The sequence below is a fragment of the Alligator mississippiensis genome, chromosome 9 (genome assembly GCF_030867095.1).
Source record: "Alligator mississippiensis isolate rAllMis1 chromosome 9, rAllMis1, whole genome shotgun sequence".
In the NCBI taxonomy this organism is placed as follows: Eukaryota; Metazoa; Chordata; order Crocodylia; family Alligatoridae; genus Alligator; species Alligator mississippiensis.
The window spans coordinates 74,830,228-74,855,787 of NC_081832.1; the positions used below are offsets into that span (position 1 = coordinate 74,830,228).

At 54.0% G+C, this 25,560-nt stretch overlaps 1 protein-coding gene across 1 annotated transcript in view; it reads right to left on the reverse strand.

Annotated features, from left to right (window-relative positions):
• FLT4 (fms related receptor tyrosine kinase 4) overlaps positions 1 to 25,560 on the reverse strand; it is a 74,488-nt gene that overhangs the window by 25,817 nt on the left and 23,111 nt on the right. The window contains exons 2-10 of the mRNA XM_006275369.4: positions 21,478 to 21,574; positions 12,114 to 12,388; positions 7,188 to 7,300; positions 6,165 to 6,327; positions 5,885 to 6,024; positions 4,571 to 4,742; positions 4,126 to 4,243; positions 3,213 to 3,367; positions 2,242 to 2,404 (exon numbers count right to left, since the gene is read on the reverse strand). Of these exons, the coding sequence (XP_006275431.3) occupies positions 2,242 to 2,404; positions 3,213 to 3,367; positions 4,126 to 4,243; positions 4,571 to 4,742; positions 5,885 to 6,024; positions 6,165 to 6,327; positions 7,188 to 7,300; positions 12,114 to 12,388; positions 21,478 to 21,574 (1,396 nt within the window). The remainder of the gene's footprint in view (positions 1 to 2,241; positions 2,405 to 3,212; positions 3,368 to 4,125; positions 4,244 to 4,570; positions 4,743 to 5,884; positions 6,025 to 6,164; positions 6,328 to 7,187; positions 7,301 to 12,113; positions 12,389 to 21,477; positions 21,575 to 25,560) is intronic.

Sequence of the window (25,560 nt, forward strand, 5' to 3'; positions counted from 1 at the left end):
AGCGAGCCCCCCGGAGCCAGCTGCCATTTGACCACCGCAGCATCTATTTTGAGCAGGGTGCGATAGTGCAGGGATGAAGAGACCTGGGACCTGCTACACAAGCAACTCCTATGAGGCTGCCTGACCCAGGACTACGGGCAACGAGGGATTTTGCAGGAGGAAGTCTAGTGTAGACAGGGCCTTCCAGAGACCCCTCACCTTTACAACTCATCATGCTGAAGGCCCTGTACTGCAGAGACGCTTTCCTGCCACAAAAGGCCAGCAGGATCCTTTCCAGAGCCTACATCAGCCAGTGGAGCTGGGGGAGAGGACTGGAGGGTCCCCTAGCCCCCAGAGCCTGAGCATGCACAGCCTCTGGCCCCTACTGCTCTGGTTGTAGGTCCTGCACATCACAGGCTGTCAGTGTTTAAATAAAGAGAGGGTGAGGAGCAGGTGTCAGTTTTTGCCTTAGCAAGGGGCAGGGAAATCCTGGCCTGGAGCTTTGCACCCGACCAGTGGTGAAAAGGAGGCAATGATGGCAAAGTGAGATCAAGACCACAGAGCGGGTCAGTAAAAGAACCCAGGAGTCCTGATGCCTCCCAGTTGACAACTGGTTCCCAGCCTTGCCTCCTATTGTGCTACATAATGGTGTAAATGTTACACGTGCACACCGTGACTAGAGGTCTGACGGGTCTGCAATCATTGACCGCACGACCTTAACGATGTCACGACCTGCTTTTCCTAAGAGGAGCACCTCGTGTTACATCACACCTCTTCGGTGGGAAAGCTTGCAATGCTCACCTACGTTCCTGAGCGGTCACCGTGGGATTGATGGGTGATTGCAGTCCGTGAGACCACATGATTGGTTGTGCATGAGATGGACAGGAGTGGTGTGGTTAAAGGGTGCGAGAGCTGAGGTGTGTGTGAGCAGGTGTGTGAACTGCGGTGTAAGAGGTGTGCGAGGATTGGGCAAATACCATGCCCAAGTTGGTGATTTTTGGCTCAGATCAAGTGGGGGCATCTGAATTGCAAGACCTCCAGGCTTGGGTCTGCATGTAGGATGCCTGCCAATGGATTTGGGAATCTCTAAAGTCTCAGGGTGAGAGCCTGGGATGGAGGATGCTCGCTGGTTGTAGCGCCATACGTGATATTTTGAATGATTGAGTTCTGCCTGCTCCATTGATATGGTTTTTGGAACGATTGAGTTCTGCTCAATCGATGTGATTCGGAATTGATTTAACCTGGAACACGAAATGTATTAATAAAAAACAAAAATTGGTGTGAAATCTTGTGTATGAGTAAGGTCCAGTGCTGTGAGGTGGGGCGCACGTGAGGTGGTGGGAGTTGAGAAGGGAGCCTGGGCCGTGGGAGACGATACTCTGAGACAGCAGAGTAATCTCGAATTTGGCCTGAAGTACATCCCGAACCTTTTGTCTGAAGGAGTGGGTAACATATAATTTATCCCTTTTCCAGTGACGTGCCGAGTCCCCGGTGGGAAAGGTACAGAAATCTTCACTGGGGGAGAACGGGGGGCAGTGGAAGAAGAGCTGCACGGCTGTGCCAGGGCAGTGGGCGACAGCCTGCCTTGGGGAGAGTGCTGACGGGAGCGAGCGCTGTTGATTTTATGTTTCCTGTTATTCTCTGTATACTTGTGTAGTCTGTTTATACTGGTTAACCTTCCATGGTTGTTGTCACTATTATCTTTTAAATACAGTCTTGTGGCTGAACTTTAACTGTGGCCCGTTCTAATTATCGCCTCGGGGTGGGGGCAAGCCGTAGGCCAATGCCCGGCGGGATCTAACCCTGTGAACTCACCATTTCTTTTCAGGACCCAGGATTTCTTTGAGAAGGTCTAACAACCCTGATTGACTTTAAGCAGCCCTGGGTTCTTCACTTTCTTGCTCCAAGTCGTAGACAACACCACTTTCCATGTACCAAAGAGTTGTCCAACAGCCACTCTCCCCCACCCTGTCCGCCATGCCCAGCTCTGAGGGTCACAGAATCAGATCCATACAAAATGAGGGTTGGAAGGACCTCAGGAGGTCACATCTAGTCCACCCCCTGCTCAAAGCAGGACCAGCCCCAACTACATCATCCCAGCCAAGGCTTTGTCTACCTGGGTCTTAAAAACCTTTGAGGATGGAGAGGCCACAACCTCCCTGGGCAGCCTGCTCCTGGCCCAGGAGCTTCTCTTGAGTGATCTGACAGGGACCTGGGTGCCCAGTCCCCTCCTCAAGAAGCCAGGATAGGAACAGGACTTACAGGCTGCGTCGGGAGAACATCCGGCAAGGCATCCACGGCCTCCACTGCCACTGGATCGTTTCGGGTGCTGGGATGCCGTAGACCGTGCAGGTGAGGGCCTGATGGCTTCGGCGGGAATAGATGCTCGGGGAAGATGCTTCCTTCTCGTGGATGTGCGGAGGAACTGAAATCAGCAGAACAGCCGCTTGCGTCACCTGGCACCATCCTGGTTGCCCCTTTGTTGAGCTGCCCTCTAGACATGACCCATTCCCTGTCCTGCTCTATTAAAAGATGGGTCTCTGGACCTCTCTGGGCTTCACGGCAGCTGAGTCCAGCCGCAGGGGGCTCCGGGAGGCTCTTGGCTGGGTGGTGAACTGATGCAATGGACCTGAACCTCTGAAATGTGGAGGTGGGTGCGGGGTGGGTGCTGCAGGGTAGGTTGCACTTAGCTATATTCAACACAACTGAATCCTTCCCCCATGGGACATCACTGATGAATCACAGCAGCTTCAGGCCCTCTCAAGCGGCACATTCAGCAGGACCAGACCATCCCAACAACGGGGTCCCTTCCTCCTGCCCCACCTTTCCCTGCTCAGACGTGTTGTTTCCATATTGAAGGGATGCAGGAGGTTTCTAACTCATCCCTGGACTAACTCCAGTCAATTAACATGGGTGGAGACTGGGTGAGTGATTTGCTGATGGGAGCAAAGGAAGTTGCAAGTACCAGCCTCTGGAGGCCAGTGGAGGAGCCAGGAAGAGGCCCCCAGGTCTCCTGGATCCCAGCCCAATGCTCTATCTATGAGGCCACCCTGAAAATGCCAGGTGTCCTTATCTTGGCACAACAGGAGGTGTTTCAGGGGACTGGGGAAGGCGGTGACAGCTCCAAAACAGAGCTGTCTCCCTGGGAAACAGTGCAAAGGGCCAACGAACCCCCTGAAGACACCCCAGGGACAGGAGGCCCCCTGGCCGCCCGCTGCCTTCCCATTCCTTACCATTGACGACGAGCTGGAGGCTGATGCTCTGCTCCAGCCCAGCCGGCCCGTTCCTCAGGACCAGGGTGTACATCCCAGAGTGCTGCTCCGCCACGTCCTTGATCTGCATCGAATATTGAGATTGCCTGTTGGGAATTAACTTTCCATCCTTGTACCTGAGGAAGGCAGAGAGAAAACGCATGCACCCAGAGGAACGCTCCCGCCGAGGCATGCTCCAGGCTGGGGGTTTCTGTTGCTACAACTGGGAGCCCCACTTTCCTGAGGAAACAAAGGAGGGGCCTTCTGCTGTCTTGGAGGGATAGACTCTAGCACCAGGAGGCCTGGGCAGCAGGGTGCCTGGCAGTGCAGGATGAGGCCCTCTGCTTTTATCCTCCATACAACAATGACCCTAGCTGCCCAGCCGGGAGAGGAGCAGCACAAATGCAGCTCTGCTCAGCCCCTTGGGCAGCGCAGCAGTGCCCAGCTCCTCATCTCTGCCACTTGCTTTCAGCATGCACCCTGCTTCCCTCCCGGGCAGGAGGAAGGTGCACAACATTGCAAAGTAGCCACCTGCCCTGTGTGTGGGGGGCCGTGGGCGGCGAGGACAGAGGAGGTCGAGGGATGGGAGAGCCGATGCAGCCAAAACCAGAAGGCTGATTCCAAGGACCCATTAGGAGCGCTCTCTTCCCTGGCCGGCTGCCAGCTGCCTGGGCTTGAGCCAAGGGAGAGCGCTTCCATCAGCGGCAACTGCTGGGATCTCTCAGTCAATCCTGTTAGCCAGTTCCTGCCTCCCCAGAGCGCTGGAGGGAAATCTCTCTTCCCGACAGGGATATCCCCAGATCCTCAAGAGCCCCAGTCCTCCCCGCTCCCTCCGCAGTCGTGCTGGCATGACAGGCGGGTACCAAGGAGGGGCAGGCAGGGAAAGGTGCGTTACCACTGGAACTCTGGCTGTGGGTAGGCGACGACCTTCACCGGCAGCTTCACCACTTCGTCTCCTGCCGTGGCCTCGATCACGGGGCCCTTCCTCCACTCCACGTTGATGAAGGGCTTTTCTGTAGGCACCAGGGGAGGCAAAGGAGATGCATGAGAGGACAGACCATCCAGCTGCTCTACCGAGGTGTCACCAATGCGAGGAGTCAGCCACGCGTGGCAGGACCACAAGTGCTAGGAGTGCATGCTAGTCAGTGTGTGGAAACAGAGCTGCGCCCTCGCTGGGGTGTAAGGAAACTGCGAACACCGAGCTGCCAGCTCAGTGCTGAAGTGCAGGAAGCCCCCAGCTCGTCCTTTGCTTTGGGATCTCTCACTCTGCTTTCAGGCTGTCTCTCCCTGCCACCTTCCCCGACCCCCACCGCCTGGGACACGGGGAACATCCGCTGTACCGTGCACGATGACATCTGTGCTCTCCTGGAATATCTGCTCCCCATTGCTGGCAACACACTTGTAATTCCCCAGGTCCTGCTGGCTCACGTTCTGGATGATGAGGATACTGGAGAGCTCCGTGTGCGTCTGCTGGGAGCGCCTCTCGGGGACCTCTGTGGCGGCCCGCTGCAGCTGCCAGTTGGAGTGGGTAGAAAGAAGAGGGTTAAAAAACAAGATGCGGTGATGGAAGCAGTTTGGATGGGTTTCATCAGGAGCAGACTCATAGCTTGGAGGGCTCAAGTCCTTCCCCAGTTGCTTCTCCCCAACCCACTGTTTGAAAGATGGGCAGCTCTGTTATCTGCTTCCATCCTTCGGGACCTGCTCAGCCTGGCAGCGAGCCATTCCTACGGGTCTAGGCTTGTAACAGGCCTACGGTGAATAACTAGACCAGGAACCCTGCTGTGTTTTTAACTTTCTGAAGTTCACCAGCGATGTTGCCACTGAGTACTGTTTTACAGGACAAAGTCTGGTCCATGGCTGTTCTACCCCAGCATCTGCCAGCTGTTTTAATCTTACCAGGAGCTAGACAGGAGCTACCAGAATGGGTGGGTGTCTCAACAAGGAAGGAGGTCACAGGTTCCCTGCCCTGCTGCCTCCCACATTTAACCTCACTAAAATGCTGAAGTGGATGTACAACAAAGCCAATGGAATACAATAGCCCTGGTAAAATGCAAGGTAAAGCGGAGCATGGCAAGGCCGCTGCAACGGGAACAGCCGAGAGAGGCAGCAGCTTCCGCTGCCCTTGACAGACGCAGGCACTCTGCTGGACATTGCAGCCCTGAAAAGCTCAAATAACCCTACTCAAGTCAAGGAGGTTTGCAGTGGTTTTGCACCTGTGGAAACAAAACTGGCACTTGACCTGCAGGCTGCCAGAGAGAGGCAGAAAAGGATGGCTTGACTTTCCCGGGAGCGGAGGGAACAAAATTTCCCTCCTCCATGGGCTCTTGCGGCATAATGGCAAAGAGGGACACTTGTTGGGAAGCATCCTAGTTGCATGAGCTAAACGGGATGCTCAGGCCTCAGCCAGGCAGGGTGGCCACAACTGGGATCTGAGCCTCACCGTCAGCCAAGGAGGGGGAGCTCACTGCCTGGCACCCCACTCCCTGCTGGCTGCGAAAAAGTGGAAAACAGGATGGAAGTTGACCCTGGACATCACATGCCCCAGCAGCCATCGCCTCCTGGCCTGAGAACACCACCAGCATCAGCGAAGCACCAGTGTGGAGACTGAATGTATGGGGAGCAGCTGGGGGGAGGCAGGAGGGTGTTTGAGGTACCTGTTTCCCAGGATAATCCCACTGGAAGTGCACTCCGGAGTTGAACTCAGCCCACACAGTGCAGTTCAGGACCAGCTTCTCCCCCACAAGCAGCTCCATGGCCTTCTTGGGAAACAACTGGATGTCGTACAGTTCATTCCCTGATAAAACAAAGGTGAGAAGAGAAGCCATTCCTGAGTGAAGGAAATACCAGGCAGCTCTGTGCGCGTGTCCACATGCAGATTCGCTAGGATTGAGGAATTCAGCGCAGCAGGGCAAAGGGCGCCGGATACCAGCCTACCTGTGATGTGGACAATGAAGAAATTGGACTTGAAGAGCTTCTTGTCAATGGTGGTTCCACACTGAATGAGCCAGGAGTCCCTGATCTGGTGAGTGGGGACCAGCATCCCCTTCTTGTTGTCCCAGAGAATGCTCTTCCCATCGGGGTAGAGGTCTGAGGATGGCTGGAAAGAAAGCAACCGTTTGCAACATCTGCCGGAAGCAGAGTGGCATCTTTCTCTACTCTCACCCCCTGCTTCTCCTTGTCTTCCATGCGAACTAACCAGTGTTTCTTGGGGGAGTGGGAGACATGCAGCAATACACCACACTGGACCTCTGCCCTCCTCCTGCCTCCAAGTCTTTGCCATCTAGGAGCCCCAACAGCCCAGCAAGTCACCTGGACAGATTGTGTATCCCACACACAGCGGGATGGGACTGAGTCTTCCAGGAATGGGAAAGGATGGTGATAGCGGAGGAAGCTGCCACTGATGTCCCAAGCAGAAGCCCCAAAGCCATGAGTGCTGACCTTGTATGGGGGCCTGCCTGGGCAAGGGGAAGGCCCCCGGCCCCCAGAGGATCCCAGGAGACCTTTGCACAATAACATGGCTCATCCTGGAAGGATGTCATGCCATTGTGCCTAGCCACAAAGCAGGCTGAGAATAGAGTTGTTTTGAATGAGGAGCCCCTGGTCTCTCGGGAACGCTGGCCACCCAGTGCGTTTGAAGATCTCGATGCTCACGGCAGCAGCGACCGCAGGGGTAGATGTGAGCGGGAAATAGCATTAAACAAAGATTTTACAGCTTCAGTGGGCCAGAGCGATCCAGCAGGAAACCTGTGGGCCAGGCTTCACAGACGGCTCAAAGGGCCTGGTCAGCACCGCTCCAGCCAGCACATTGAATGAGGAAGCCAGTGGCTTGCACTTTCCATGGAAAATCTGTCCCATGCATTTCCCAGCCCTGGCAGTGTCTACTCCATCTCTTCTCAGCCCATTAAAACACACCATAAAAGCAGAGAGAGTTCATATGGGACAGGCAGGTCCTCCTACCAAGTGCAGCGTGACATTGAGGTCCGGGATAGACACCAAGCAGGGCACTCGGGTGGTCTCTTTCTTGTTGAGGAGGAGCGTTTCCGGTCTGTTGATAAAGGGTTGCTCGAAATCTGAGAAAAAAGTGAGGGTAGGGGCAGGAAGAAGAAATGGGTGACTTGCTGGCAAGAGTTACCCCAGCACAAGGGGGACCAGGAGGGCCACCTGGGCATTCGGGGGCTAGGAAGTTTAAAAGGCCACCTGTCAACCTTGGACACACCCAGGGAATAAGTGAATATATTACTTATACTCCCAGGGAGCGTGCTGGGCGGAAAGGAGGTAGGGACACATTGGGAGCCTGGTCTGCCCTTCATCTCCTGCTAGGACCTTCAGCCTTCTCTTATGGGAGCCCCTGCCCTCCACTCATATCCTCAATGCTGTCTGCACTGGGCGCCTCCCCTTGGACCACTTCCCCAACTCAGCCAAGTGCTATTTTTTTTCAACAATAGTCAAATTTCGGCAGTGATTTAGCCACCAAAACCCTTCATGTAAAAATGAGAAAATATAATGGGACCTCGGGTCACAGGCACCGCTCCAGGACTTTGCAAAAGAGGCTCTTCTTATTTGCACGACACCGCTTCTCATGACACCTTGCTAGCCCTGTGACACCGGACAGAGCCAGCACGGACTTGCACGCCACAAGAGAAGGCAGCCAGTGCGACCTTCCTGCCCGAGAAGGAAGCGATGCACAGCCCAACGGTATGCAGATGTTATCCTGCGGAGATCCCGGCCAGGAGATAAACAGATGAGCTGAGATATCCAGGGCTTTCACCCCATCTCCGCTGGACTCTCACAAGCACAAATATTGACAGGAAGAGCGGAAACACCAGAATGAATCTTTGAAGCTACCTCGGTAAAATGCTGTGTCTTAGGCTAAACCCTTCCGAACCCTCCAAGAAACCATGGAGGGCCTCAAAGGGAACATCCAGCAAACAGATGCCCCGGGGGGGACTGCCCTCCCCAGGCTGCTCAGCATACTGCCCTGATCAAGCAAGATGAGGGCCCACGTCTTAGGGCCTCCGCCAACCACCAACACCAGCGTATGGACCATCCAGTTCTGTGGGCTGGACAACGTTTGCTATCAGCACAGCTTTGCGATGCAGCGTCCCTCATTGCTCTCAGCACAGTGGGATGGGATAACTGGATGATGCAGGAGACTGGGAACGAGATGCAGCCCCTTTCCTCTCCAAGTCTAGCCGAGGCCTCCCATGAGTGACTGCCCTCAGGAAGCCCATCATGGACCAGGACACTGTTGTGCCAGGCGCTGTGCAAATGCACAAGGAGATGGCCCCTGGCCCAGGGAAGGGCCGCGCTATGTGAATGGGCAGGGTTTCCTGGCAGGACCTCTGCCGCCTTATTCACTCTCCTTCCATCCACATCGGGACTGGGAAATAAAAGTGAGGGCAAATGGCGACTTTTCAATGACAACCACTGCACTGCGTAGGGAAGGAGCTCTTGATGTTTTTCACAGCCACGGAGCCACGTCATAACATCCGGCACCACCAGTAGCATCCTTTCAGGCAGCCTCCGCCAAAAGAGGATCAGCGTGATCCATCTCCCGCTCCCCGTAGCCCCGTGTTAGCCGCAGAGTCCTTCCCACTTCTGGGCGCAGAAGCCTGCCACACATTTTTAGTGCAAGCAATACAGCAGTGGTTCCCAAATAAGAGGTCATGACCCCCAATGCGGTCGAAGGACTTAACAAATGAGGTTGCAAAGCCTCATCTAATTCAATTACAGTGATTGGGACTGGCTTGGAAACCCAGTCATGGACCGACTGGGAACGGGACTGCCCTGGAAAAAAGGTGGGAACTGCTGCAGGAGAGGCTCGTGCTTTTAGGCCCCAGTTTTAATTCCAGCTGCAATGCCAGGAACTGAACAGACCTAGAAAACAAGCAACCTTCTCATCCCTGGGAGATTGCCCCCGTCAGGTCAATACTGAGACCCCCCCGGCCGGGGCCGCAAGGGAGGTTTGCTGCAAATGCTGAACAGGTGCGAAACACAGGCTCTTCTGTTGCTTTTGTCCATACAAGGCTTTTGCTGTGATTTCTTTTACTCATCAACTACTTTGTTGTTTCAAAGGGTTACTTAATCCCGATGGCTGTATATAACAGGTCCTCCAAGGTGCGCTTGAAGAACAGCCACTGATGGTTTTATGAAAGGCCTCAAACCAGCCGAGGAGATGAGATGACGATGAATTTTTGGGATGGAAATTCCTGCCAAGTCTTTTCTGCTGCTGGCTGTTGTTTTCAGTTTGGTAACGAAGGAAGATTTGCTCTGAAATAGCAGCATCTTGTTGCCCACGAGTGCTCCTTCCCCAGGGGCAGAATCCAAGCATGGACCCATAGCTAATGCCCATAACCCACACCAAAGCAAACGCAATGAGCTTTGAAATGCCCACACCATGCCTGTCCTCAGCTGGCTTCTCCTGTGAAATCTGCCCGTGTGGACACTGGAAATATTTCTTACATGGGGAGGTGATGGAGCTGAAACAAGATCTGGGAGCACTAGGTCAAATTCTGTGGCCATTACACAGTGAATGCCTGCCAGCAGCTGGTGCGTGCATCTGGGATGATCTGATACTTTATCCCTCTTAGATGGTGCAGCCACTTGCCATCCAAGACAAAGATGCCCTTGGCCACGAGTCAGGACCCAATGGGTCAGTCTTTGGGATCTAGTTCAATCCACCTCTTGCACCATCAGGTACATAAGGCAAAGGTCAACCATTGCCAACTAATCCTACCCTCCACCGCTCTAACTGATTCAAGTTGTCGACTAGGACAGTCATTGCTTCAGTCGCCCTCTTGCTGCAAAGGTTCCTTCTGCCTGGACACCTGGAACAGGGCTCCCACAGACAGCCTGTTGTCTGGCTCTTTTTAAAGAGTGATTTGGATGGAGAAACTGTGTTTGCTTTTAGCAGCTGAGGTCTGCAGATTTGCTTCTCAATTTAAACATACTTCTGCTTCTTTTCACTGGTTGTTCGCAGAGCTTCAGTGGTCAGAGAGACACTTAACAGCCATCTACTTAGGTGCTTACACAAACCCTGATATCACAGCATCGGAGCGGCCTCTGGCACTCATGGATGCATCTTCGCAACACACCTGACACAGAGAAGGCTTATCTCCTCTAACAGGGCGAGAGCCAAGTTGCAGAAAGGTTAAGCAGCTTGCCTGAGGGAATCCATGACAGGGACCAGAGCTGATCCTAGATCTCTTGCATCTTGGGCTGGCGCCTCAGCCCCTGGGACCCTGATTCCTCCCCACCAGCGGCCCAGACTGAGCTGCTTTTCCATTGCAGTCATCGCAGCGGCAGAAGCAATCTTGTGTGTGCATTTCTGGTGCTACCCTGGCACTGCCAAAAATGTTGTCTTATAGGTCACAACCTTCCCACCTCACGGTGACAACACAGACTAGAAAAGGAGCAAATAACGGCCCACTCCTTCCAGCGGGAAGATTATCCATCTTAACAGCATGAGCTTTTAGCTTTGGCGTGAGCAGAATGGGGGGAACATCAGTGAGTTAATGCAGCAGCTCTTCACCTCTGCAGACCTTGGGGTTTGACTCAGGTCACTGAGCTGCATCTAATAAGGGACACAAGTTCATACCTGGCGGACGGTCACTCTTACAGACACTCGCCTCCTAATTTCTGCCTGGCCTAGCAGCGAGTCTCCAGCCGGGTGAGGCCCAGGCATCATTGAAGAAGGCTGATATAATTGGCAGAGCTTTGGGCACTGAAATTAGGAAGAGGTTCTGCAAGTCCGGGCTGATGCACATGGCCACGTCCAGCTGGGTCCATCGGAGCCTGCCTGCACTGTCCTGTCCCCTGCCACCTCCGGGTCCAGCGCTGCACGGAGCATTTCAGCTCTCAGTCCTGCACCGTGGCTGCTCTTTGCAGAGCCTGGCAGCCCTTCATTTTTGTACAGGCTGAGCTCCTCGAAGGCCCAGCGCTCTGCCTGGGGGACACCGCGGAGCTGAAAATTCCTGCATTCCAGACGGACGGGAACAATCACCCCCGGCACCGCTGTAATTGAATCCCGGGCAGAGCAGAGCTCCAGCGACCCTGCAGAAGGGGACGGATATTGATTCGTTCTCAGCATGGGGGGACAGCCCTCTGCCCTCCGGATTCCAGCCGCCTTTCTGCAGACAAGGGGACGGGCATGTTTATGGAGGAGACTTTCAGGATATGAGCGGTGAGCTCAGCTCTGCCCAGCTGCTGCTGGAAGACGTGTCACTGCCTGAGGGCAAGGCTGCACTTTGTAATACTTCTTCCATTCGGTCCATGTCCCCTGCTCAGTCACGCTGGCATCTCCGGGCTCTTGGGGGCTGTCCGCTTCTTGGGGTCCTTCATGCCCAGGGGTCGATGCAGCTCCAGCGGAACTAGACCAAAGCAAGGGGTCCTTTCCCCCCAGAGACCCTGCCAGCCCACGGCCACTTTTCCCAAAAACAGGCCTTTCTTAACACCTGTCCTAGGGAACCTTCCCACTCGCTCAGAAGCTCCTGGGGCCAAGCATGTCCCAGCACTGCAAGCTGCTCTCAGCTACAAGGATGTTGCCCCTTCCTCAGATTTATGCCCAGAGTGACAGTTTTACTGCACCCTCGCTGCTAGGCGTACCATGCTGCCAGGCCACACTGAAGAGACACAGGTCTAAGGCAACGGGAGGGCTGGAGCTACAGGGGTAATGATGGGACAGAAGTGTGCATGGAGGCTAGGCTGGTCCCAGCATCAGCTACGTGTTTATCAGTCTCCTTTTAGAAAGGGGACGGCCCCTTCCTGCCAGGACCGACTCTGACCACTCAGCTGCTTCTCCTCGGTGTACTCCCTGAAGGGTTTAGTGTGGCCCGGCTCACCTAGCCCTCCCTCTGCCATTGCCCATGAGCCCTGGCTTCTTACCTCTCACAAACACGTAGGTGCTGACCGCTGTGGTGCCCTCAATTTTGGCCTTGATGTACTTGTAGTAGCAGCAGTAGTAGCCTGTGTCATTAGCCTGGGTCTCCGTCAGCACCAAGATCTTGCAGTAGGGCTTTGTGTCAGTGCCCTTGCAGTCGTCCTGCCGGACAGTCCGGCTGCCGCTGATGCTCACCAGCACGGTTGACTCGCTCTCCTTTTCACTCTGGACAGGATCTACCTGGCCCCCAGGCCACGACCACTCCAGGGGGTGCTGCCCTCTTCACGGAAACAAAGGGGAGAGTTAGCCAGGACCAAGGACTGACAAGGCTAATCCATGCTTAGCCTGTCCTCTCTCTGCACAAGCGTGTGGCTCCCACCCTTCGTATCAGACCATGCTTCTTCCTGGGACTGACCAGGGAAAGGGGGAACCAGATACTCCCCGAGACCAGGTGTGCCCGGCCCAGCTCTGCCCAAGCCTGTAGGTGCCCAGGTGAATGCCACTGTGTGGGTGGTGCCCAGAGGAGCAGCGGCATGGCCTGTGGGCAGAAAGGGGTGCAGTGTGATGATGAAAACCCATGGCTCCATCAGCCCAGCTGGTGACAAAGAGGAAGAGAGAGGTGCCCCCTTTCCTGCAAGACACCAGTACGCTTCACCCACGGAGTCTCCCTTTCCTGAGCTCCCCCAACTCCATGTGCGACAGGTCTGGGCCAGCTCTCACGAAACGATGGGTGTTGCCCCTTGCCTAGCTCCCGTAACACAATGGGCGTCTCATCATCTCCTCTGGTGCCCATGATTTCATGTTGCTCATACTGACTCCAAAGCAGGATGCAGAAGGAAAGGATCCGCTTATCCAAGATCTCCCTCCCCATTACTCAGAAGAGTTTTCAGCAGTAAAGAAAGCATATAGACATGACACACTCTGCCTCTGGCTCATGGCTGGTGACTCAGGCTCGGGTGTGAAAAATGGAGTAGGTAGGACGGAAAGGGGAGAGGAACTGACTGGGAAGAAAACAGCAGAAAGGAAGCGGGGACAGAGATGAAGTCAAGGAAAGGGAAACCAAGGGGAAGCTAGAAACTCATTGAACTTCCTTGAATCCAGCTGCCGGGACTATTCACTCCTCTCATATTGGCAGCCAGTCGCCTTCCAGGCAAGTACTCCAGCAAGGTTGTTCAGGTGCCTAGTGTGCTCCCTATGGGCCAGCTCTCACCCAGCTCAAGCTTCCCCCGACCTAGAAAGGATGGTCAGCCTTGAGGAAGCCCCCAGGGCTGGCCTGCCGCCTTCCAGGAATGTCCAGGGAAACTCAAGGCATAGTGCACACGTGTGGCTTTACGCTCTGCCCCTGACGAACGGAGCCTGGGGTTTCCAGGCAGACACACATCTGTGCAAACACGTGCTCATACACACTCCGACAGCTGGACACACTTACTGAAAACGCAGCGCTGATGGATTCTTCGCAGAAGGTTTCTTGCAGCAAACTTGGAGCCCCTGCCGCAAAAACGCCTCGTCTGCACTTCCAGGTTTGGCAAGCGTAGCTAACCCCCAAAGCCCCATGCCTCTAGCTGCAGTGGTTGGGCTGGAAGCCCTTGTGCTGGGAGAGCCTCTTTCACTGGGCAAACTGGTTGCCGCTCTACTGGTAAAAGCACACTTTGCTGGTACAAGCCACTAGGCGGGTTGCCAGGACAGCAAGTGCTTGAGGCGTGCGCGCCCAAAAGCTTGCAGAAAAATATATACGTTTTTGCAAATTCTTAGTTGGTCTAATAAAAGGTATCATCTCTGAACCAAGAGTTTGAGAGTTTTGCATTTCTTTTTGTCTCAGACCAACACGGCTACCAAATACATCCCTGAAACCTAGAACTGGGGCCAGTTTAGCTGGCGCTGGGAGAGGATAGTGAAGAGGAAATGAGACAATAGGGCACAAAGAAAGAGCACCTGAGATTGTACGGGATGGGATTCCTGTGTGCAGTGTTGGAGATGATGCCGTGCTTTCCTCTCTGCATTTGTCTTCAGCAGAGGATTTTCCTTCCTGCACAGACCCTGCCTTGCAGGGGAGGCTGGATGGAGCTCCCTTCTATCCAGGGCCTTTAATTAGTCACAGAGGCTGCCCCTGGGGACTGATGTAATTGCCCTCTCTCACCCACTCCAGCCTTCACAGAGGTCCCAGCCCTGCCAATATGTGGAGTAGCATTAAGTAGGGCACGGTGAGAGATTATCCAGTTCAGAGAGGCATAAGCTTTCATAGATGACAAGCTATTTTGTCTGATGCTATCATCTGTTGTCAGGGTTTGTAATGGTTAATGCAAACCCCAGGTTTGGAAGAGATGCTCAGGGCATAAGGCAATCTCTACCTAGGAGAGGCTTAACGGGGAGGAGGAAGTGACCTTACATCTGCTCCTGCCGGATTGTTAAACCATCATCCGAATCAATCGACACCAGGCATAGTTGGAGATAGGATACTGAGTTGGGTGGACCCCAGGGCCGGTCCATCTAGCAACTCCTACATCCCCCTGCTTTCCACAGCAGTGCAGCCTGCTCGTGATAGGACTCAGGAGCGGGTTGCCTTCTCCACCGATCAGACTCAGGAATGAGGATGCCTGTTCGATTACAAAGACTCTTTGTCGACTCCGGTCTCGAGTCTCTCTCGAGTATAAGCCAAGCGAGGGCTACGCTGCCTCGCCTGTGGAGCGCAGGAAGCAGGAGGCACATCAAGAAGGAGCTGGTGCAGCTTCCACAGTGGGGGGTGCTGGCCGGGAAGAGAGTGCAGCCAAGGGACGTGCAGATCCAACATGTTGGCCGAGCAGTCTCCTACGGGATGTGATGGGTTTGCTCTGAAGCACTTATAGCTCCCCCCTTCTGGGAACCTTTGCCTGGGGCGTGGGAGGATGAATGGGGGCAGGAGGTGGAGCTCACATGATGGATATTCCAGCTGCTGCCCTTGTCCAGTCATCCCAGGCTCTTTACTGGTCATGTATTGCCAGCTACAGACTGAATTGTGCCTTCAGCGACACCTGAGCAGCCCTCTTTCCTTCATGCTGCCAGGTGCTGTGCAGGTGAAAATGCCTGGGCTTTGTGTGTCGGCCTAAAGATCCTGCTGGTGCTTGAGATGGGATGGAAACCATGCCTCGCTCAGCCCTAGCATGCTAACACTGCAAAGTATCTGCTTGCGACTCACGTGAGCAAACGTGACTGAATGGGGAGTGAGAAGGGGCTGTTTTTACACTGAGAACAAGGTGCTTTCGGTCTTGGATGGAGCACAAACGTAGTTTCACTAGGATGCAACGTGCCAGAGTTGGTGACTCCAGGTTAGATTCAATCCCACCTCTTAGTTATGCAGGAGTGCGATGTTTTAAAACATGCATTTGGTTTTTTAAGCTGAAACCAGAAACAAATGGTAAACTTTCTTCCCCTGACCAGACTCAGACCCCTCTTCCCACTGAGTCTGCTCATGCTCTCTCCGCAGACCCCATTCCTCAAAAGCCCAGGGCAACAGGATCGGTAGCAGGATGGCTGTGCTTATTAACAATATCTCAAGGTTTTAAGGCCCAGACTACATTATAGAGCCTCAAAGCCTCCCGCATTTGTTCAGGCATTCCTGGTGCTGCGTATGGAGCAGAATAATTCTGGGAGTCTCCAGAGTTTCCGCTGTTTGTTTACCAAACGGGATTTTCAACCTTTCTCAAACCCACTGTTTTATTAACCATCAAGGCTAGCAGCGGTTGAGTGATGAGTATATACACATGTATCCAAGAAGGGCCAATACAAACAGACCTGTTGACCGGTCCTGGGTCGTGCTCAACGCATGCATTCCTGCATCACGTGCCACTGGACTGAATTCGGAGCTGGGGAGAGGAGCGATGTGCGGGCACATGCGTGTGGGGACAGACCGAGGTGGAAGTGACGTTGGGTCAGACTCGTTTCGATTCACCTCTGTGTTTGGACCGCTGTGCTTGGGAAGAGGCCCGGGTAGCAGTTTCTGGACAGCATCCTGCCTCCTGCCCTTCCCCATCAGCGCTCCCTGTCTAAGTGCTTGTCTTCATTATGCTGTTCCAGCCAGGGCCCATCTGCCAGCTCTTGTGACTGCTCCTCTTTGCTGAGGGGTAGGAGACAGGCAGCGCTGGTGCCAGCTAGGAACAGATGCCGCACAGACTTCTCTGCAGCTGCATACATGAATAGCCCAAGTCTTCTCCGAAAGGATGCTCTTCAAGGCAGACAAGCCACTGACAGCTCTCTTCTTTCTGGCCCAGCTCTCTCCACCTCCCCACGCGCAGACAGACGGGGCAAAGGCTTCAGTGGGCTTGTGAGCCGATCTCATGGAAGGAGACTGTCTAACTCGGGGGGGGGGGGGGAAACTTAGAGGTGCCAAGCAGGGGTTTGCTGCATCTGCCACACACGAGCGCAGTCCTGTCTCTTCCCTGTGCTCCCTGCGAGCTGCCACGGGGGCATGGCTGTGCCCTTCTGTTCCTTCAGCTCCACAATAGCTGTTTGCTTCCTCGTCACCCTGAGCTGGGAGGGGGCCAGGGACAAACTTCCTTTCTGCCAGTGGAATATGCAGGCGGCCCTCAAGCAGCTCTGTGAGCTCATTGCCCTGCCGTAAACCGCAGCGCTCTCTTCCCTTTCCTGAGTGTCAAGGCCAGACGCGCTGACCCGGTGCACCTGAGCGCATGACACCTGAGCGGGGACGCGTTAGGTAGGCGAGCGGTGGGGCGACCGCGGCGCCTGGTGCATTTCTTTCCTCCGGGGCTCCCTGTTGCTGTGCAAGCAGCTCTGGTGGGCTCTGCGCCAATATTCATGAGACGGAAAGGCACAAAGTCTCCGCTTCCCCTCTGGCATGGGCTGCCGAGGGCATGAATACAGAGATTCATCCCGATATTCCTTCCTTCCTTCTTAGGACTCAAACTAATAAAAGATGCACTGTGTGCACGGACATCACCCTCTTGGCCCTTGGCTGTTATATGCTTTGACTCAGCCTCTTTGGTCTGCTCATGGTCAGCCCAAGCGCCCAGGGCTGATCTGTAATTCTGGAAAGGAGAGGGAGTATTTTTATATGGGGCCCAGCCTGGTCTGTGCAAGGGAACAAAAGCCAGTGGGTTTGCAGAGGGAGCCCAGCTCTCCGCCTAAATGCTGTTTAACAGGCTTGGACTAACGGGGCGGGAGGCAGATGCCAACAGCAGCCAGAGAGCATGGTTTGTGGGGTGACAAGGACAAGCAAAGACCACGTGCAGCTCGACTCCCAGAAGGAGCCGTCAGACACAAATCATCACCCCGCCCCACCCTGGCACCCTTCCCTTGTCTCCTCTGCCCTTGGTGGCCTGGATGCTTGTGTATTTTGCTGCCATAACCCTTCCTCACCCATTAACGCGAGCCGTGTCCTGTCAGGGTGGTCTGTGGTCTAGGGGGGAGACTTGGAGACAGCTGGGCCTAATTAAAAATGCATGAACCCGTAAGAATGAAAAGCAAATTCAAGTGATGGAGTGGCTGGGGGCGGTGGAGGGGAGGATGACTCTGTAGCTGCCCTCTCAGCAAAATGATCTCCTCAAGACACTAGAGAAACACGGGTGCGAGAGGCCAGGAAGGAGGAGGGAGCATCTGATTCCTGTCGTTGGCAAAGGGCTGGGACTTCAGTGGGACCTGTGCAGCTGTGGAGGATCTGTGCAAGGCCACAGCCCCCAGGACTTCCACAAGCCGATCACCCCTCGGCCACCAGAAGGACCCCAACGGGGAACACAGCTTAATGGGAACATAGCCTTCACAAACCTGTCCTTTATATGCCTTCTTTGTCAGTCTTCACAGGCAAGGGCAGCTCCCAGACTAGTGCACCGGGCAGCACAGTTTGGGGAGGAGGGGAGCAGCCAACAGTGGTGAAAGAATAGGTTAGGGACTATTTAGAAAAGCTGGACATGTACAAGTCCACGGGGCTGGATGGGATGCACCCGAGGGCGCTGAGGGAATTGGCTGATGAAACTGCAGAGCCACTGGCCATCGTCTTTGAAAACTCATGGCAATCAGGAGAGGTCCCGGATGACTGGAAAAGGGCAAACATAGTGCTCATATTTAAGAAAGGGAAAAAGGAGGACCCAGGGAATTACAGACCAGTCAGCCTCAAGTCAGTCCCTGGAAATCCTGGAGCAGATCCTCAAGAAATCCATTTCTGAGCGCTTGGAGGAGAAAAGGGTGACCAGAAACAGTCAGCATGGATTCACCAGGGACAAGGCATACCTGACCAACCTGACTGCCTTCTACGACAAGGTGACTGCTCCGGGGATGCGGGGAGACCAGTGGATGTGGTGGGCCTTGATTTTAGCAGGGCTTTTGATATGGTCTCCCACACCATTCTTGCAGGCAAGATAAGGAAGTACAAGCTAGATGAATGGACTGTAAAGTGGATAGAAAACTGGTTGGAGCATCAGGCTTAGAGCGTAGTAATCAATGGCTTGATGTCTAGTTGGCAGCTGGGATCAAGTGGAGTGCCCCAGGGGTCAGTCCTGGGGCCAGTTTTGTTCAATGTCTTCATGAACAACCTGGAAGATGGCACAGCGCACCCTCAGCAAGTCTGCAGACAACACCGAACTGGGGGGAGTAGTAGATACACTGGAGGGTAGGGCTGGGATTCAGAGTGACCTAGACAAATTGGAGGATTGGACCAAAAGAAATCTCCTGAGGTTGAATTAAGACATGTGCAAAGTCCTGTACTTAGGAGGGAGCAATCCCCTGCACCGGTGCAGGCTGGGGGTGACTGGCTGGGCCTCAGCTCTGCAGAAAAGGACCTGGGGGGACAGGGGACAAGAAGCTGAACAGGAGCCAGCAGTGCGCCCTTGGTGCCAAGAAGGCTGACGGCATCCTGGGCTGCATTGGTAGGAGCGCTGCCAGCAGATTGAGGGCAGTGATTATTCCCCTCTATTCAGCACTGGGGAGGCCACATCTGGAGTCCTGTGGCCAGTTTTGGGCCTCCCACAACAGAAAGGATGTGGACATGTTGGAGAGAGTCCAGCAGAGGACAACGAAAATGGTTGAAGGGTTGGGGCACATGACTGGCAAGGAAAGGCTGAGGGAACTGGGCTTATTTAGTCTAGAGAAAAGGAGACTGAGAGGGGATTGAACAGCAGCCTTCAGCTCCCTGCAGGGGGTTCGAAAGAGGATGGATCTGGGCTGATCTCAGTGGTGGCAGATGACAGAACAAGGAGCAGCGGTCTCAAGTTGCAGCAAGGGAGGTTTAAGTTAGTTATGAGGAAAAATTTTCCCATTAGGAGGGCAGTAAAACTCCGGAACAGGTGACCCAGAGAGGTGGCAGACTCTCCCTCCTTGGAGGTTTTTAAGACCCAGGTAGACAAAGCCTTGTCTGGGATGATGTAGTTGGGGCTGGTCCTGCTTGGAGCAGGGGGCTAGACTAGATGCCACCTCCTGAGGTCCCTCCAACCCTCGTTTTCTATGATTCCAAGGCACAGGGATCACCCCCACCCTGCTCTATTTGCAGGGACCCTGGTGACCTTTGGCTGGGCCTGTATCCCACTGAAAGCCTGGACACGTAGGCCAGAGCTGCTCCTGGTTTGCCTTGACAGGACACGGCTCGCATGAATGGGCACCTCTGGTGTTTGCAGGATACTAAGAGAGGCTTTTGCTCATTGTGCTCAAAGAAGACCCTTTTCTGCTCTGCATGGCTTTCTTCCGTGTACACGGATGCATCCAGAGCGTATAGCTAAGGATGCAATGTTAGCATAACGGCTAGTTCCTGTCCCTGTGTGGGGAGCTTAAGAGAAAGGCTTTGCACTCCACAGTGAACAGGCAGGCATATGCGTGGAGCAAGGCTTGGGGTGCTCACTGAGAGGGACTGTTTGTATGTGCCCACCTGTCTCTAACCCTCATTTGTTCTCCATGCCCAACAGTGACCCACAGGCACTGCGTGGGTCTGGCCTTTCCCTGCCCTGCTTCCACGTAGGAATACCTGCCTTTCATGCCATGTACAGAACACCTCCCAGACCTGGCATGGGCAGCTATTCAGATGTAGATGAAGAGAGGAGAGCTCTTCTCTTGCTGCATGTGGGGGTTAAAGGCTGTCAGGACCCCTGGCACTGCCTACAAGCCAAGATGCAACTGGAGGTGCCAGCCAGCATCCTTTCAGAGTGCAAAACAGCGCAGCAGGGGCTGGCACAGTTTGTGCAGCTCATGCAGGGAAGAGCGTCTGGCATGTACCCCACTGTCGACAGCCAGTGCTGCCCAGGTCAGCCACGCACATTGCACCCACCTGGGACATGCACCTTGGGCTTGCAGTCTGTTGGTCCGGGCTGCTCTGCCAATGCAGGAGGCCTCCTCATGCCCACTGGCAGCAGCCTTCCTAATTCGAGGAACAGTGTTGGCCGGAGAGCCCCAGAGAAAGGCCTCCCATTGAGGCAATGCCCATCACTGGCACCAGCAGCACAGTGCAAGCCTCTCCCAGCACTCCCACTGCTCCCAAACCCATTCACTGCTTTGCTGAGAAAGGATCTGCACAGATACTGAAATCTCTGGGATGTGATTAAAAGCCCCTTGGGAATGAAATGGAGGCCAATGCAAATATTTATTTCCTCTACCACCAAGGTCCAAATGAATCTGGGGGGAGAATGTGGCCCTAACACTCCTAAGAGAACTGGAGCTGGAGCCTTGTGCCTACAAGGTGTCCTTTAACACCTTCCACCTGCTCCTCAAGCCCAGAACACTTTCAGGCTAGAAGGGAGCATTCATCAGGGATGAGATGGATATGGCTAAGTGAGCTTAGGACAAGACAAGTGCATGGCCCTATACCCAGGACTGGCACAAATGCTTCAGTGCCATGTATAATGCTGAAATTATAGTGCACACCTCACCGGGCACCTGCCTGCACAATCCTGCCATGGACTACTTCATGCTCTTGGAGCAAATCCCCTGATTCAGCAGCATAGGTGCTTCCAGCCAGGGACCAGTTCCCTCCCACGCATGTGAGTACAACACAAGGCGTCAAATACCCACTTATGGGAAATACCAAGGACCACCTCCATCACAACCAACAGACACAGCTTTAGCCTCCTGCCTGTGGGGTCTCCACATCCCAGAACCACCAAATAGCTGGCAGGCTTTGCTCAGTGCAAAGCTAGAATTAGACTGGCAGGGACCACAGGACCAATGCTAGGGCCATGCTAGACATAGAGAAGGGCTGTCACATGCACAAGGAAGAGGAGGAGGGTAAAGGCAATGCTTTCTTTCAGAGCCAGTGAGCAAACGGATGAGATAACAAGCCACATGGAAGTCCTCATTGCCGGGCGTGCTGAAGGTCAAGTTCCACAGCTCCGAGTCCAAAGAGCAGACCACCAGGAGCCGGCATGGGCACCCAGAGCAAAGCCACTGTCACAGGTCTCTTACCTGCAGGTAACAGCCAGTGTGTCCTTGGCGTTTATGACGTGCTCCTCCTCGGTGATGCTAAGAGTGGGTGGGCTCATAGAATAGCTGCTCACCAAATCTGCAGAGAAAAAGGAAAGAGAGAGAAATGCAGTTGCTCTGCTGTGCTTTGGTCTGCCATCGAAAGCCAGCCCGTGGCAGGAGAGATGCTGTAAAAGAGCAGCAGGGTCCTGCTGCCCTGGATTGATTTATTGCTAACTCACTGGGGCAAGCACAAATCCTCAGGCTCCCCCTTCTCTAGAAGGCATCAGCTCCCCAGCAAAGGTAGCTCAGCCTCAGGGACAGATTGGTCCTGAAGGAAGGAGCTACAGGAGCACACGAAACCTCAGGAGCTGGCTTTGGGCAGCCTTGCAGAAAACCATGGGCACATCTGCTTTTAAGCAGACTAACACAAGATCGTTGATTTATTCTTCACATCTGCATCGTCAACAGACTGCACTAGGGGCAAATGTCCCGAGGTGCCACTGAGACAGCAAGATAAGTAACCACTGACTTGCAGCAATCCGGTGTCACCCACTCTCCTTATTTCCTGGCCGGTCTCATGATCTTAAGTGTCCATCTTCAAACTCAAGCTCCTGGAAATGTGCTAATTGAGAAAGGGAAGTTTCTAGCCCTTCTGGTTGCAAAGAAAAGCCTGAAAATATGACCAAGCGGACGCTAAAATCCCGCTCAACATTTTTTTTGAAAGTCTCTTGGTTTTTGACTCTTACAAACAGCAATGAAATTAAGGATTTAGCTGATGGAAAGCCAACTGGGTTTGATTCCTGGGCTGGTGACTCTGTTTCTGGGTTTGACAGCAACATCCCAGAGCTGAGCAGCCCATAGTCTGGCAAAGAACCGAACATTAGAGCATCTGATGAAATGACAGACTCCCTGCGGGACTGAGCCGCAACCTGGAAAAGGAGGTGAGAAGCATCCCAGCTCCGAGCGGACAGGGCCAGCCTCCCGTGGCCAGCCACGGGACACGCAGCGAAACATCCACTGCGGTGAATGGACCTCCAATAACGCCGCTCTGCGCAGACGGCCTTGTGGGGCTTTTTTAATTTTAATTGTTTTCCATTTCCTTCCCACCCAGAAGACATTCTGAGCACAGTCAGATGACTGGCTGTGCCCATGGAAACTGGCCCAGCGCTAGTCTATCGTGGACTGACGCACCAGCCGTCAATCCCCCTCTTCCCCTTCCTGCGCTACGCGATGACCGAGGCTGGCTCAGACGTTCCTCGGATTGGCTCGGGGAGGAGATGATTCGCTGTGATGGTGGCGCGGCACTGGGCGATGTCACGGCCAAATGCTGCGTGTCCATCTCCACCCCTTCGTCCGGCATGCCCTTTATGCACAGAAAGCCTCCTCTGGCTTCCACCCTGGCCCCCCAGTCACTGTGCTACCAGGCAGAGCCCTCCGCCAGGCTCGCCTCTGCCAAGAGCCCGTATACAAGGATTCGACAACAGGAATCCGGTGCAATTAAGCACGCCGATCCCCGCCTTGCACGCCCTCCCAGACTTCTCAGCGTCTGCTCTGCCCCGCTTCAACGTTAGGTTTTCCATGGCAGGGACTGTCTGCCTTTTATGCCGTGCTGAGCTGAGCATGCCGCCAGCCCCTGACAAATACTTCTGCAGACGAAAGAAATCTGAGAGAGGAACAAAAAAGGAAGAGAAAGAGTGAGGGATAGATAAGGAAAGATAAGAAAAAGGCAAAGAGGGGAACAGGCAAGCAGGCCGGCACGGCTTTGCAAACTGGTGTCTCCCCCCTACCTGCCCTAGAGCGTGCCAGTGGACCGCCAGTGCCTGGGCAAGCCCAGAGGTCAGTGGGAAATGGGCACAAGCTCACCCCGAGCACAGGAGGATAAGAAAAGGTGTAGCTGAAAGAGAAGGGCAGCGTGGAGAGAGACGGAGGGAAGCAGAAGAGGGAGACGAGAAGAGGTGCGGACAGAAGGGGTGAAGTGCTCCCTCTCCCCATGGCCATCACTTGAACAACAATTTGTTAAGAGAGAGAAAGGGAGAGACGCTTTGGATGTCAGACAAAAAAATGTGCCCCGTGGTTGTGAAAATAAATTAAAGCATTTTTGGTGAAATCCCTGAAAAAAACAGAACAACAGTTATTGGAACAAAAGAAATCCGGGTCCTCTGCCACAGGGCTGGGCTGGATTCGAATCTGTGTTTCCTATTATTGCTGCACAGGGCGATGCTGTCCAGACGCTGCTTCCCAGAATGGCCAGGTCTATCTCGCTCAAACTTTGTGCTACCCTCGGGTCTACATCTAGGGACAATCCCTGCCACAGAATAGGAGGCGCTCACTGCATTGTGGCCCACTTACAAGATAGACCCCCAGAGCCCAAAAAGCCCTGGTCAGATGTGGTTCACACTCATGGACTCTCTAGGAAGTTTCCCTCTCTGTCTGGTCCAGGTGAACTTCTCAGTATTTTCCACCTGAGTGCAGCGAACGTGCAAGTGCCAGCCTAACCGCTCTAGATTAAGCCAGCTACCGTGCAGGCGAGTCCTTTGTGCAGTTCTGCAAGCAATGCCCATGCACGAAAGTCTTCCCACCAAGCCAATGGACTACTCGTCTAAACATGCAGGTGTGCCTGAAGGACCAGAGCCAACATTTCTCCCGTACGACTCTGGCAAAACACCTGCCCTACGGGACCATCAGAGCCCAGGGAGGCAGTTCAGTGCAGACCGTCGGCACCTTTGGATATTCCTGACACAGATCCCAGCACAACTTGGAGAACACAGCTCAGTCCAGGCCCCAAATCCCTCTGCTCTTCCAGTCGTGGCTGCCCGCACAGCGCTGCCAACCCTGCTCAGCACCCACTGAAAGCGCTCCTCACTGCTCCACTCTTGGACACCCACAGCAGAGCCTGCCGCTTGCACCGACACTTCGCCGTGGGTTTGTGAAGCCCACCCGGACTTGGCTGAGGTTGCCAAATGTTCTGAGAGCTGGAATTTTTGCATTACAACACTTTGGAGGACTAGTGCTTTTTTGTTGTTGACGGAACAGGATTCCACCCCCCAAATCTTTTTGGTTAATTTTTCCTACATTTTAAAGAAAATCTGGAAACCAGTAATAGAAAACACGCAGCCAAAAAAATCAGTTTTAGGGTTCTTAGGTTTTGCAAACTGAATTTTTTTTTGCCAAACGTGTTTTTTTTCCAAGATTAAATATGCTTTGGTTTTCTGGTTCCTTTTTTAAATCAAGAAAAACAAATTGTGGGATATTTAAGGGGGAAATGGAAGTTTTTCTAAATTTCCTACAAAATCCGGCATTTTTTGATCACTTCACCCATTTGTCTGTGACTTTAGAAAAGTGTGAAACCAATTCTTCAGCGCTGAAAGGCAAGTGCAGTCATCCTCTTTCCTCGGTAGTTTCCAAGTGACGATGAGCAGAACACAAGTCTGGTCTGGGTGCTGGGATATTCAGCTGCTAGCAAATGAAGCAAGCCTGAACAGTAACGGATTAGCAGCCGACTGATTGATTTGCAGGTCTCAATAGCTCTCGTCCATTGATCTGAGGGTCCCAACTCCCTGCTCTTACCGGGCAGCTCTCAGGATGGTTGCAACCTCAATATCACGTGTGATAAAGGCAGCAGAGGGATGCATGCCGCTACCTGCAATACAGGCAGAGGACTTGGGCAGCACAAGACAAGATTAGGATGTCTCCCATGTGTGGGTGCTCCACGGGGCAGGGCTGGTCTTCAAGAGCCTAAGTTTCAGAGGCAATCAGGTCTGTGTGAACTGCCAGGACTCCCCTGGCCTCCACGCCTTGTGTTTCTGGTGATGCATACTACCATTGCTATCACAGCAATGCTTTGCAGTCCATGCTCCCCGTGCTAAGTGCTGTGCATGACATCCCAAGGTCTCCATAAGCTCACCAGCTGGACAGAGAAGTGGTGGGGAAGGAATTAAGAGGCAGTGAGGGTTGATGGTCCCTTGCCTGGGCTGCTGGAGCATAGTGCCCCCTTGGGAGGGCAAGGTGTGCCAGGCGAGACACACCCAGCTGGGATGCCTGCAGGTGGCTTTGCAGAGACCCAGGTGAAGGCCTAAGGCAGCC